The sequence below is a fragment of the Dasypus novemcinctus genome, chromosome 13 (assembly GCF_030445035.2).
Source record: "Dasypus novemcinctus isolate mDasNov1 chromosome 13, mDasNov1.1.hap2, whole genome shotgun sequence".
Classification (NCBI taxonomy): Eukaryota; Metazoa; Chordata; class Mammalia; order Cingulata; family Dasypodidae; genus Dasypus; species Dasypus novemcinctus.
Window position 1 is genome coordinate 75854283 of NC_080685.1, and position 14481 is coordinate 75868763.

The 14481-nt window shown below is 36.1% G+C and overlaps 1 protein-coding gene across 1 annotated transcript in view; it reads left to right on the forward strand.

Annotated features, from left to right (window-relative positions):
- The first annotated feature begins 1547 nt into the window (after positions 1-1547).
- The window catches only part of CDC73 (cell division cycle 73), a 141603-nt gene continuing 128669 nt past the window's right edge, over positions 1548-14481 (forward strand). Inside the window, exons 1-5 of the mRNA XM_058274892.1 lie at positions 1548-2431; positions 4928-5033; positions 6528-6597; positions 11995-12057; positions 12136-12188. Coding sequence (XP_058130875.1) covers positions 2301-2431; positions 4928-5033; positions 6528-6597; positions 11995-12057; positions 12136-12188 — 423 coding nt within the window. The 5' untranslated portion in view covers positions 1548-2300. The remainder of the gene's footprint in view (positions 2432-4927; positions 5034-6527; positions 6598-11994; positions 12058-12135; positions 12189-14481) is intronic.

Below are 14481 nucleotides of genomic sequence, written 5' to 3' on the forward strand. Positions count from 1 at the left end.
AAACACTTATGTTTCCTTTCACAGAAAATTTTGTAGAGACTTTTATTACTTTTTTCCCCTTGCTGCCACAAATGACAAATGACTGCAATCACAACATACTTTTATAGGCATTCTTCAGGTTATGCAATATTCCAGGCATACTAAAACCCCCATTTTCCACTCAAGAAATGCAAAGTTGACCATGAGGTGCAGAGATGCCCAGAGATGTACTTAGCAAATGCAATGGAGGTGTTATGATGATGGGAGTGAGTGTTGCTGTGGGGGTGGTGGGGTTGAATGGGACTTCATATTTTTTTAATGTAATATTTTTACAAAATGAATAAAATTAAAAAAAAATATTAAAGCTTTGGCAATACCTTAATAAAAAAAAAAGAAATGCAAAGAATGATGTTTTTATAATAACCATGAAGCTAATCTAAAACAAAAATATTCTATGAATTTCAGTACTTTATTATATGCAACCAATTAATGATGACATATCTTAATATGTTAAATTTAAGAATCAACCAGAAAGAGATTGTTAGATCATCATTGGTGTGTGAAATAAAATTAAATATATTTTGAGGGCACTATAGTTGACTTTCCTATCATAAAAACTTGACTTTATTGAACTCATCCATTCATTTATTAACTCAGCATTTATAGGAACTATCATCTGCAAAGTAATGGGCTAAACACTAGAACCCGGGTGTGGGTGGGGAACAGCCAAGTAAACTAATAAGGGTAGTCAAGTAGTACTGGAGGCTGTGATACAAGCATCCATATAGCAGACAGTGTGGGGGACAGATAAAAGAGTAGTCAGTTCTTGATGGTGTGTGCCTTTGGGTGAAGTTCAGGAAAATATCATATGGTAAGAACCTTTGCAGAAGAGATCAAGTTTCTCAGATCCACAGCTGCAAGATAGCTATGGAACCTGTAGAAAATGAACAATACACTTGTATATGTATGTCCCTCTGTTCTGAACTTAACCAAAATTTCTTTCAAAATAGATTAAGGAATTTTGTCAGTTACAAACTTGCCTCCCTCCTCCCCCACTTCTGCTACCATAAAAGGAATAGCAATAACAATAAATTATGGGATATGTTTGTATGCTCGTTTAAGGTACACAGGCCGTAGCGTACTGAATTTATTGTAATGTTTCTAGCACAGCAAAGACACCATTAAGCCTTCTGGGTGCAAATAAAAATCGGGTAGTCCAAAAGTGTTCACCTAATTCACACAGTTTGAGGTTTCTGTTCTCTCTTTTCCACAAGCATTTTGTAATGCAACCATTTGTATGTAGCTTTTGGGACTGGAAGGAGGGGGTTATGGGTTAGGATGGAAAAAGTCATCACGTGGAGAACGGTGGGGGAATCCAACATTTATGCTATTTTGATGATTTGCTAAACGCTTTCATCTTATTCTTATACAATCCTCATAATAGCCCTGAAGGTAATACCTGTATATATTAACTCCATTTTATCCATTAAGCAATTGATGTTGCGAGAAGGTATATTACTTGACCAAAGTCAAACAGCAGATAATAAATAGCGGTGCCTGGAATTGATTTCCTCGGGGCTGGCTTTTTTCTACCATGGGAACCCACCAAACCAAACACCGCCCCTCTAAGTGGGCTTATCCGGATCACTAAGATCTAGAAGACTTTTTCTAAGCCTGGGTCCGACTCAGTAGGAAAGGGGATTGTAGCTTTTGGCAAATCCTTTGCCAAGCTCCACTCTCTGCCAAGAGGGGAAAAGAAAGTCTTTGTGGACCCTCAAGGCAGATTACTGAAGGTCAGTGCGCTCTCTAGAGATAGAAGTACCGGCCCACCACGCAGGTGCACATGCACCTCCAGCCCGCTTACTGCGCCCTGCGAGAGACGGGGTACGGTCCGCTCGCGTACGCCGGGCAATGTGTCCGATGCGTGGCCGTACGTGGGCGCGGTGTGGCTGCGCTCCGCTTTTTGTGCCAGGAGTCGGCTCTGGGCCGAGTGGGACTCTGGGAGGGGCATTTTCCCGGTCGGTCGCGGCTCCCCCTGGCGGCGGCCTCGCAGCGTTGGAGGGGCGCATTCAGGCGTTCTCCGCGGGCAGCCACGGCGGGGCCTTGCCTTGCGCGGGGTCCTCGGCGGCCTAGGTGGCTGCTACCCTTGCTGCTGTCGTAGGCGAGGACGGCGTTTAGTGCGGCTGCTGTTGGTTCGCGGCGGCGGCAGCGGAGGAGGAGGAGGAGGAGGAAAAGGAGGAGGAGGAAGACGAGGCGACAGAAGAAGAAGGAGGCAGGCGCGGTAGCGGCGGCCGGGACCGGCGGCGGCGAGGGGGGTGAAGATGGCGGACGTGCTCAGCGTTCTGCGACAGTACAACATCCAGAAGAAGGAGATTGTGGTGAAAGGAGATGAAGTGATCTTCGGGGAGTTTTCCTGGCCCAAAAATGTGAAGACAAATTATGTAGTTTGGGGGTAAGTGCGGCATGGCTATGGCCGGGGGGTGGTCGGGAAGAGTTGGGCGCCCCCAGGTGACCTCTTTCCTAAGCCCTCCCCCTGTTTCCTTTGGGGATGGGGTAAAACTGTAGTACTCTGGGAGAAAGTTGCTCTTCAGAGCAGAAGTTGTACTTTTGGGGTGAGGAGGGGAGGATAAGAAGCGCGTTTGGAGTGCTCCATACCTTTAAATCCTTGAGAAGCTACAATACCACGGGAGTTTCCTACTTTTCCTGCCATCATTGTGTTGGGCCGGTGCACAAATACACCTAAATATAGGTGCACAAAGGACCATGACGTCTGATACCGGAGACGTCTCTTTTGTTCTTTATATTTTTCTTTTCTGTCTTCGAGGCTCCCATATGTTATAACTATCTTCACTGCTCTTGTAGCTCCTGATCTATTTTATTATCTTTCGTAAGTGGGGAGGGGGGTTAACCCTCAAAAAGAGAGAAGAGGACCAACTTTGTAAAGTGAGGACGAAAACGGATTTGGTGAATTTGAAAGAATTATTAATTCTATTAAATGTGATGGCAGGAGTTTCATCAGGGAGTTAGTTGGTGGGTAGTAGAATAGAGCTTTACAATACGAAATTGATGTATTATTTTGGGAAGTGTGTTGAGGAGAAATGGTTTGGAATGTTTATCCATGTGGGCCTTCTTGAATTTAAATCACTTGGGAAAATATCTAGAGACAGTTTTGATAATCATTAGTGGCCTTTTTAGTGGTGTCAGTCTCATTGGTGCTTCATTTAGATATTCGAACGTTGGGCCAGAACTTAAGTACTCAGTGTTGTTTGATTGAATGAGTCGAATGGGATGTAGTGAAGGGGACAGCGGGTTTTATGAAGAGTTGTTGAAAAGCTAAAGGAAGTTTAGGTTTTGTTTTTATTTTCTGGCCTAGAGGCTTATGGTTTAATTATCTATATGAAATGACATCATTCTGAGTTGCCTATGTTGCTTTATCTTGTCAAAAGAATCAGCACCGACAGGCTTGAATGTGATTGGATTTTAATGAAATTTTTTTTCTTTAAACAGTGGTTAAAGGGAGTACTCAGTATTCAGAGGTTCCTGCCTCAGAAGAGGTTAACTTAATCTCAGTGGAGGAGATAAGACAGATAAATTGATGTTAAGTGTTTTCCAGCTCATGAAAAGAAAGCAATCACTTTTGGCTGGGGGTGGTAAGGAAAGGGTTCATAGTTTGCCATGTAGACATCCAATATATTTTTTATTAATTAAATACAAACATTTTTAATATAAAAACAAAATTTTCTATTAATTTTATCTAATTCTATTGAATAAGTGAATGTGTGAATAAATTTTAAGGAATAGGTAGGAATTCTTTTTGTGAAATGGGTTTAGACTTCCCAGGATGAGGGGACTGCATACACATATCCATGAGTGCTAGAAAGGAAATGTAACAAACAACAATCCATAGTGAAGCCAGTGAAAAGGAATGCTTAGAATAGTAGATTTAAAACTTTTTTCAACAACAAATCATACCAAGAAGTATATTTTCATTTATAAAAGTGCGTCCGTGTGGATATGTAAATATGTACATATATGTATGTACCTATATATAACATTAAACAGTACTTACCCTTATTGAAGATAGTGCATTCTGTTATTTTTTATTCTTTTGTATATCCTAAAAAAAGAAAATGGGTCATTATCCATGTATTTTATTTCTAGTACAATAATTGATAGTGATGTGTGGTTTGACATACATTGATTTAGAGGAAAAACGGGAATGTTGGCTAAAAAATAAGCTTAGGGCTAATAATAGTTGAGCTGTATTCAGGTGAATTAGAATAATAATTGTCCATTTCATTTCTAGATGGTAGAATGTAGAAGGAAGGGTGGGATTGGACACTAACATTTGTTGTGCAAGTAATATTACGTGTTTCCATTAGAGAGCTTGCACCCCAAGAGCACATTGTTTTTTCACATGTGAAATTTCAGTTGAGTTTACTCATATAATTTGAGGTGTGTCATAAGAATCATACCTCTGAAATCCATCGTTTTAATTACCCTAAGAATGCTGTTGAGAATGTTGTTTATCAGACTCTTTGTTTGCAAGAACCATAGGATAAATTTCTTGTAAGCTGTAGCACCAATAATAGTTGCACTTCTGGGCAGTGTGGTGGTTTTCTCTTATGGATTCTGTCCTGTCTTATAAGTAAGGTTCTCTCTCTATTGACAAAGCTCAGAGCCTAATTTGGGCTTAATTCTAAATAAAATACCTTAGAATATGAATTTTGTGTGCTTTCCTTCTTTTTTATTATTGCCTATTTTTTTAATCTGCCTTTTGTACAAATGACATTTCCACTTAATAAATTTTATATTTTATATGTATTTTTGTTAGCCATGATTAAGCCATTGTTGAAGAGCAAAGTGAGTATAGATAGATGAATATGTAAAATTAAGCCCAAGGAGTTGAATTATAATGTGAGTAAAAAGCTTGCCTACATTATTTTAGGACTGGAAAGGAAGGCCAACCCAGAGAGTACTACACATTGGATTCTATCTTATTTCTGCTTAATAACGTGCATCTTTCTCATCCTGTTTATGTCCGACGTGCAGCCGTAAGTAGGACTGATTTTAAAACTGCTTTTTTTACTTAATTGATAATAGATACCATTTCATGTGGATTACTTCCCTCATAGGTTTCAAAGTAAAAGAATTTGTCTCCAGAAGGGTCAAAATTGGGCCACTGTCTGTGATTTACTTCTTTTTAACTTACGGCTTTTTCATATAAAATATAGGTAAGGTTCATAACAGAATTTTTAAAAGCTATTTATAGTAGTTTTTTTTACAATGTGTAATTGTAGAAGGACCCTGACATTTGGAACTCTAGTTTAATCTCAAGGAAACTTTTTTAATGTTATAAGAAATAATCAAGATTAACAGACAGCTTTTTAAAATTAATCTTAATCAATTTAATAAAACTATCATACCCTATTAATGGTTACTCTTTTTTTAGTTTTCTACTTTCTGCATCTCAGATTTTTTGTGTTTTTTTGCATCTCAGTTTTTAAAAATTTATTACTCAGAGGAAATCTTAGAAGAATTTGAAAAGAACTGCTATCACAGAATATGATGAGATTCTTTATCTGTAGTGAAGCAGTTTATTATTTTAGATAAGTAAATAGGCTTCATAGTTATTTGAGTATGATAGCTGTGAGATGTGGCAATTTGCCATAAATGCTCAAATAAAATATTCCAGAAAGATGATAATGCATTTCCAAATGAGATCCTCCTTTCAGTTATTTTTTGTAAACTTGAATATAAATTTTTTGAGATATGAAATGTCTGCTTTAAATTTTTGTTTTAATTTACTTATATTTAAATATTTAAAATTAAGTAATGTATTTAGTTTATAAATAACTGCTTTTCCCCAAGTCTTGAACTTCACAAACATCAGTGCTATCAGTGTGTCTGTCATCACTTGAGCTACTTTTTAAGAGTTATCTCACACTCTTGTTAGAGTGCGGAATTTACTTATACAACCTTCCATCTTCCTGTCCTTTCTACCTAATAATGGTTAATGTTTCTGGCAAATGTGAGGTATCCTTTCCAAACAATAATGTGTTACTTAAAGGGAATGAGAAAGGATTCCATTGTCTAATATGCTTTGTAAGGCTCAAAGTGTAAGACTGCTGCTTTCCTGATTAAGAAATACATAGAGTTAAATTAAAATTTTAAAATTCATATTAGATCTCTTTTTTGTTTGTTTTTGTTTTGCTTTTGTTTTTTTCTTTTTAGGAGGCATAGGAAACTGAACCTGGGACCTCCCACGTGGGAGGCAGGAGCTCAACTGCTTGAGCCACATTCACTCCTGCTTTATTTCTAACGATTGTATTTTGTACTGGCATTTCAAAAATAAAGCTAGTAAAAATCAATGCTTAAAAATGTATAAGATTTAAACAATTTTTTTAGCCTAGTTATTTTCCATAAATATGATTTCAGATATGTTATCAAGATATGCTGGAATAAAATTCAGACATTATATTAGGTTTATTGTTACCAAGTTTCATGTAGTTATCATTGATTTATCTTATTTAAAATTTTTGCTTCAGACTGAGAACATTCCTGTGGTTAGAAGACCTGACCGAAAAGATCTGCTTGGATATCTCAATGGTGAAGCATGTGAGTAAGTTTTAAGTTCCTATCACTCTTAAATAGACATTGTTTCTTTTTTTCTCAATAAATAAATGGTGGGTTGAGAATTTGTACTACAACTAAAAAATTAACTAACCTACCTGTTGCTATGTCTATATGCTTGTCTTTCTTAACTGTTGTAGAGAATGTACTGTTTTTGCTCCTAAGATCATTCACCCTTTCCCTTGTATATGGATTCTGTCTCCTTTTACCCTCTCAGAGATGTTGCTTCTGTAAATTGTCATTTCTCTCCTACATCATCAGTTTTACTCTTCTGCATCATTCCCTTTGTTTGTTTGTTTTTTAGGAGGTACTGGGGATTGAACCCAGGACCTCATACATAGGAAGTAGGTGCTGAACCACTTGAGCTACCTCTGCTCCCCATCATTCTCTCTGATATAGACATAAAGTAATATCTCTCATCTTAAACTTTTTTGAAGGGGAACAGATGTAGCCCAATTGGTTGAGTACCTACTTCCCATCTACAAGATCCTGGGTTTGATTCCTCGTACGTCCTAAAACAAACGAATGGTGGAAAACCCAACTCTCTTTGGGGAGCCCACATCCATAATATCTGCTTTATTTTCTTTTCCTTTTTATTGCAAAATATTATGAAAGAGTTGTGTAGTGGCACTGCTTACTTTTCTTTAGCTCTTAATTCTTTTTGTTTAAAAAAAAAATTATTCTTATTTTTTATCCTCCCCACGACTTGGCTCCCTGGTCTGTCTGCATGTTTTCTGCTCGTCTTCTTTAGGAGGCCCAGGGAACAGAGCCTGGGACCTCCCATGTGGGAGGTGGTCACCCAATTGCTTGAGCCACATCGGTTCTTCTCTGGTACCCAGTTGCTTGAGCCACATCAACTCCCCTCTAATTCTCTCTTTTTAAAAAAAAAGATTTATTTATTTATTTATTTCTCTCCTTTCCCCCACCCCCCCCCCCCCCGCCCCAGTTGTCTGTTCTCTGTGTCCATTTGCTGCGTGTTCTTCTTTTGTCCACTTTTGTTGTTGTCAGCGGCATGGGAATCTTGTATCCCTTTTTTTTGTTGTGTCATCTTGCTGTGTCAGCTCTCCGTGTGTGCAGCGCCGTTCCTGGGCAGGCTGCACTTTCTTTCGCGCCGGGTGGCTCTTCTTACGGGGCGCACTCCTTGCGTGTGGGGCTCCCCTACGCACTGCATGTGGGACAGCTCCACACAGGTCAAGGAGGCCCGGGGTTTAAACTGTGGACCTCCCATGTGGTAGACGGATGCCCTATCCACTGGGCCAAGTCCGCTTCCCTAATTCTCTCTTGAATCTACCCTAATCTGGATTTCATTCTCACCAGGCTACTGAAATCACTCTGGTAAGGCCACCCCAATTTAAGGATTACTATATATTTCTTCTTTCTTACCTGCAAATTAACCTCTCAACAGCATTTGATACCATTGATCACTCCCATTTTGAAAGCCTTTCAAAATTTGAGATTTGGCCTACCAGATTCTTTTAGTTCTTTTCCTACTCATTATCCACTTCTCAGACTATTTTGCTTACTTCCTTCCGTGCTTGAGTTCTAGTTCTTGAAATTCCTTGGCACTTGATTTTCCCCCTTTTCTTTCAACCTTTAATCTCTAGGTAAGCGCTTCCATTTTCATTCTTTAAATACCTTCTGTATGTTGACGATTTTCAAATATTTATCTCGAACACTAAATTCTTTCCCGAGCTCCAGATTTATAAATTCACCATCAACATCTTCCCTTCACTGTTCAGTAGGCACCTGAAATTTAATATGTCCAAAATAGAATGCCTGATTCTCTCCCTTCCTTCTCCCCTCAAATAAAAACAAAAAAAAAAATCCAAGTCTGTTCCTTCTTCCTTATCTCCATCTCAATAAATGGTACCCAGTTCATACAGCTGTTTAGGCTAAAAACCCTGGAGAAATCTTTGATTTTTCTTCTTTCACCTCTCACATCCATTTCATCACCAAGTTTTTTTTCTCTGCCTTTAAAAATGACTTATCATTTTATCTCTTTCATCCTCCCTTTCTAGACTATTGCATAATCTCCTTGCAAATCTCCATTCTTTATTTTCTACAGTTGGGTCTCCCCTTAGCAGTCAGAGCGACCTGTTTTTTTTTTTTAAAGATTTATTTTATTTATTTATCCCCCTCTTCATTGTCTACAGTCACTGTCTGTTCTCTGTGTCTGCTTGTCTTCTTTTTAGAAGGCACGGGGAACTGAGCCTGGGACCTCCCATGTAGAAGAGAAGTGCTCAGTCACCTGAGTCACCTCAGCTCTCTGGTTTATTGTGTTTCTCATTGCCTTTCCTCTTTGTGTCTCTTTCATTGCATCATCGTGTTGCATCAGCTCGCCTTCTCCAAGAGGCACTGGGAACCAAACCTGGATCTCCCATGTGGTAGACAGAATCCCAATCACCTGAACAACATCCGCTTCCCTGACCAGTTTTTGAAAAAGCACGTAAAATTCTGTGGTTTCCCCTCACAGCACCTAGAATGAAGCTCATTTTCCCTACTCTGGCTTACATGACCTTTCTTCTTCCTAAGTCTCTTATGACTTTATCTTCTGAAATTTTCCTTGCTAACAGCAGTTCAGTCTCATTTATCTTTTAGCTGTTTCAAGAGACGCCTTTGTATTTACTGTTTCAATTCATTTTCTTTACATTGGTACATGGCTCATTTCTTCAACTCATTCAGATCTGTGCTTAAATGTTTCATCTGAGAGGACTTCTTTATCTAAACTGTAACATAGCATTGCTCTCACCTACCCCAACCCTTGTCTGTGTATAGTACCGTCCTGATTTATTTTTCATCAAATCCCATTCTTTGATCTGAAATTATTTATTAACTTATATATTGCCTAACTCCCCCAGCAGAGGGTAAACTTCAAGAGAGCAGAAACTTGTTTGTATTTTTTATTGTTAAGTACCCAGTATTTAGAACTGTTAGGTTCATAGTAGGTACTTAAATGAATAAAGGAATGATTATTGATTTGCTGTCTTACAGAATAAAAATAATACTATAATAGAACTCTTAAAGCTCACCTTTCCTGGGGTGGTGTTTACTACCTTTAAGTTTTTAACAGCTGTCCTATCACATAGTCTGATCCGCAGCTTTAAGTGGGTAAGGTTGATTTGCACAGAAAATATGGTGCATCTTAAAAGGATTATCAGCAGGAGTGTTGTCCTCTTGTGCTATCTTCATTTGGCATTCAAAAGCATTTATCAAATGCTTATTCTTTAAAGATACTTTACAAGGTTCTGTACAAAACGCAGATCCCTTTCCTCAACATTTTCACTCTCTTGCAAGGTAGATTGATAAATTTAAATTTTGGGGGCAATGTTTACCCACCTTTTTAAATCAGGAGAATCTTGTGGTGCATTTGTTAAAATTTTTTTTTTCTTGAATATATCTAGAATATGTCTAAAATTCTTTATTTTTTAATAAACATCTCATATAAGCCAAATAAATAGGCTAGTTTAGGGGTTGTACTTTAGAGCAAAATGGTTTTTCTTTTCAGAATTCAAAAAGGATTGCCCTTCATCCACTTCATTTCTTGTCGTTTCTGTAGGATAATTACATTTAGTCAACAAGTATATTGCTTTTCTGATTTTTTTATTGCTAATTTAATGATTTAACAAAAAAATTGAGCAAATGTTAAAAATAGACTATGTTCTTAGATAGTAAAATATAACTTAAAGATGTAAGTTCTTAATATAATTTATACATTTAATATCCCAATAAAATCCCAAAAGAGGTTTTTTTGTTTGTTTTGTTTTGTGTTGAGGGAGGAGTGGAACTAGAAAAGCAGATTCTAAAGTTCATTTGGTAAAAGGAACGAGAAGTATAAAAATTTGGAGAACAGCAATGAGAAAACACTACCCATTCCAGAGTTTAAAGCCCCAATAATTTAAAAAATGTGAATGACTAGATGAAGTAACAGAACAGCTTAGATTAGGAATACATAAATGAATTTACCATCTGATTAAAGTGACATCTGGAATCATTGTGGGGGAGATGGAATTTTATTCAGTTAATGTGTTGATAAAATTTAAAAAGTTCTGCATTACAGGAAAACAAAAGATATGACAAATTCGGAAAGGATATGTACAACTCTATTACAGATAAAGGTCCAGTCTCACTGTATGAATTGGTCCTAGAAATAAATGTATAAGACCATAACCAATGGATTATGGTTATACGGTTCATGGAAAAGGGATGAAAAATACTTAATTTTTTCATAACAAAAGAATTGCACATTTAAACTTTACAGAGATACCATTTTTTAACCTAATAGGCAAAAATCCCAGCAGTGATAACATGTCCTGGTGAGACGTAGAAGAAACAGATAATGCTAATGTAATATCAACTGATACAACTCCCACTGAAGTAATTTGGCATCAAATTTACTGTCATAAATACAAATATGATATAGAGATCTTATTTCTTGGACTTTATTTTAGTAGTGTATTTGGAAATGTATGAAATGACATATATACAAAGTGATTCATTGTGGTATTGTTTGTAGTCGCAAAGACTTAAAATTGAAGGGCCCATAAATAGGTGACTAGTTAAATAAATTATCATTAATCCATGCATTAGAATACTGAGTAGGGGTAAAGAAGAGTTAAGGAAATGCTCCACATACTAATATTGAGGGATGTTGGAGATACATTGTTAGGTTAAAAAAAGTCAAGGTATGCAACAGTGTGCCTACTGTGATCCTTTTTGTGTAGAAAAGGGGAATATAAGAGTTGTATTTCTTGTATCTGCAGAAAAAGTATCTGGAAGGTTACAAAAGAGTCTGTCATTGGTTACAGAGGGTGGTGGGAACTAGGGGATGGGGACAGGTGTACTCCTTTTTTATAGTTTCATTATTCTAAGCCATTCAAATACTAAATGATATAATTTTAAATTAAAGTTTTCTTATCGCTTATGAAGAAATAAGAATTGTATGTTGAAAGTCTTTGGTGCTGTTAAAATCTTCCCCTCACTATATATACATTTATGTATTTGTTTATGTTTAGATACACTTTTATATGCTTGTTTCGTGATATTGGAGGGTGTTCTTTGAAGTGACCAGTTAATATCAGATCATCTCAACAATTTGTAAGCTAAATTGTTAAAAAGTTTGTCCTTCTATAGGCTTCCTAATACAGACTAGTCTTTTAAAATAAAGTGATTTTTATAAATCTGCTTTAAAACTTAATATTTACTTGGGGAAATCATCATATAGAAAGAACTTCTGTTAACTTTAATTTTAAAAATGTGTTAAATAAAAATAATAGAAAAAAAGAAAGTAAGGAATGAATAAAGCGAGTCTTAAGCATTTAACTCATTATTTAATGTATGTGTTCAAATACTGATCTTTTCATATGAATCTTTTTAAATCTTCAGCAACATCGGCCAGTATAGACAGAAGTGCCCCGCTAGAGATAGGTCTTCAGCGATCTACACAAGGTAAGTCTTGTCACATATTTATATAGAACTTCAAAAACTCATTTCAAAACTATGTATTTACTTCTTTTTTTCTTGTAGTTAAAAGAGCTGCTGATGAAGTGTTAGCAGAAGCAAAGAAACCACGAATTGAGGTAATGGAACTTTATTTTAAAGATGTTTCATGTTACTGAAATTGTGGTTATGTAATAACAAGAATTCTTTGTTCATAGTTAATCTAGGATCTTGTTTCTTGGAAAAATTGTAGCAAGCAAAAAATGTGTACACATAAGTATTTGATTTTTGTACAAGTCTGAAATGAAAAGATTTATGGTTTCCAGAAAACACTGATGACTAGTGTTATTCCTATATTGTGTAAAAAAAACCAGTTGATTAATAATTAGCTCAAGCTGTAGTTTTTGGCTCTCATGTATTGATTATGTGAGGACAAATCTCTTTAATTTTCTTTACCTTTTATATCCTAATTGATGAAAGTATTGGACTAAATTAGGGCTTGGCAAACTTTTACTGTAAAGGGCCAAATAGTTAATATTTTAGACTTCATGGGCAATATAGTGTCTGCCACAGCTACTCTTCCTTGCTCTCATGGTGCAAAAGCAGTCATAAGTAACAGGTAAGTGAGCAGGTGTGGCTGTGTTCCAGTAAACTTTACAAAGGCAGTGGCGGACCATATTTGGCTTCTTGAGTCTGTATACCCCTGTAACAAGGTGGTATGAGATTTGCTTCACTCTGAGGAGCAGTGAACATGAAGTGTTTATCATAGTTATTTCTTTAAACTATTAGTATAATAGGTTATGGGTTTCTTGTAGCGTTTTAAATCCAGCAAGGGGATTATTAATATTTGTTAATGTGGATAGCTAATGTGAAGTAAAAGCCATAAAAGAAATGCAGTTACCTTTGTGTAAGAAAATTTGTTAATCAGCTAGTATACTACATTAGTCAGTTAAACCTTATGAATTTTAATTATGTGATTATGACATGATTTACATAAATTCTTAATAAGCCCCTGACCAGCTTACATGAACTGCCCCCCACCCTGAAAATGGAGGATAATGTACTAGAGATACACTTAAAATTGAAAAATGATTAAGGAATAACACTCGAATCATCATTAGTTTAACATTTTTGGAAACCGTAAATCCTTTCATTTCAAACTTGTATAAAAATCAAAATAGCTATGTGTATACATTTTTCTGACTGATACATAAACAGCAAAAAATAGACCATTAAGGGTAAGAAAAGGTAACTGTTGAAGGGAAAGCGTTGGTTGGTAAGTACATACAGTAAAATTAGTGACAAATCTGATGCTAAAGTAATGTATTAATGCTTAAATAAGCATACATTGAGATATGAACCTGATATTTTTGGGTAATGATGACAGGATAATGAAGTCATTGTTACTCTGTGCTAGGTGATGTTCTAAGAAATTCATGTATATTAACCAATTTAATCCTTACCACAATCTCCTGAAGTTAATTGCACTATGCATTTGATTGCAGAATCCTGGAGAGAATTAGTTACTCGCTGAGGTTTATACAGCTAGTAAGTTTCTGAGCCAGGACAGTCTGGGTACAAGCCATTCCACTATACTGGGTACAAATTTTGTAGCAGTAATAATGATGTTTATATCTCTCCCATTATAAAAGGAGATTTTGACCCACTGTGAACAAAAGATACCATTTATTTAGGAAAACCTGAATAATTCTTTGAAAAATTTTATATTCTCAACAATGCTAGTTTGCTAGGATTCTTGTAACTTTAAAAATCAATAGGAAATAGCATAATAAAATTATTTCCAGAGCATATGTAGAGCTAAATTGAGTTACATTTTTATGTTTAGCTATATTATATTGACAGTTTTCAATTCAGCAAATATATATTGAGGACCTGCAAGACACTTAGCTAAGAGAGAAACTTGAGAGCAGAGATTTTGATTTGATTAAATTCTAGGCTGTAGTTGTCTTTAAAATCAGCAGTCTCCTAAGGAACTTGGGTAATGTGCTGTATCTTTATTAATTAGTGGCAAAAGTGTCATACATCTGTTGAAATATTATCCTTACATTCATTTCAGCTGATGTGTCTGTTTTAAGATTTTACATGCCAGATTAATATTAGAGCATGAACTAGAGCCCAGTGTATTTCTGGATCTTATGAATATACTTATGCTCTTTATACAGTTTCATATTCCATTAGTCATAGACACTGACTCTGGTACTCAGTTTTCTCATTTGTAAAAATTTGAGTGTTGAACTATATCAGAGTTACAAATTTTGTTTTGTTTTTAAGCAGCTAAGCACTTTTCAGGCTAAATCTTACTGAAATCCTAATGTATAAAGTAGATAAAAGCTTAGTATTCAAGGATGAATTCAGATAAGATTTGATCTTCTGGTGTCTGAGGAACCTACTTTGAAAACCATTCAAGTTTCA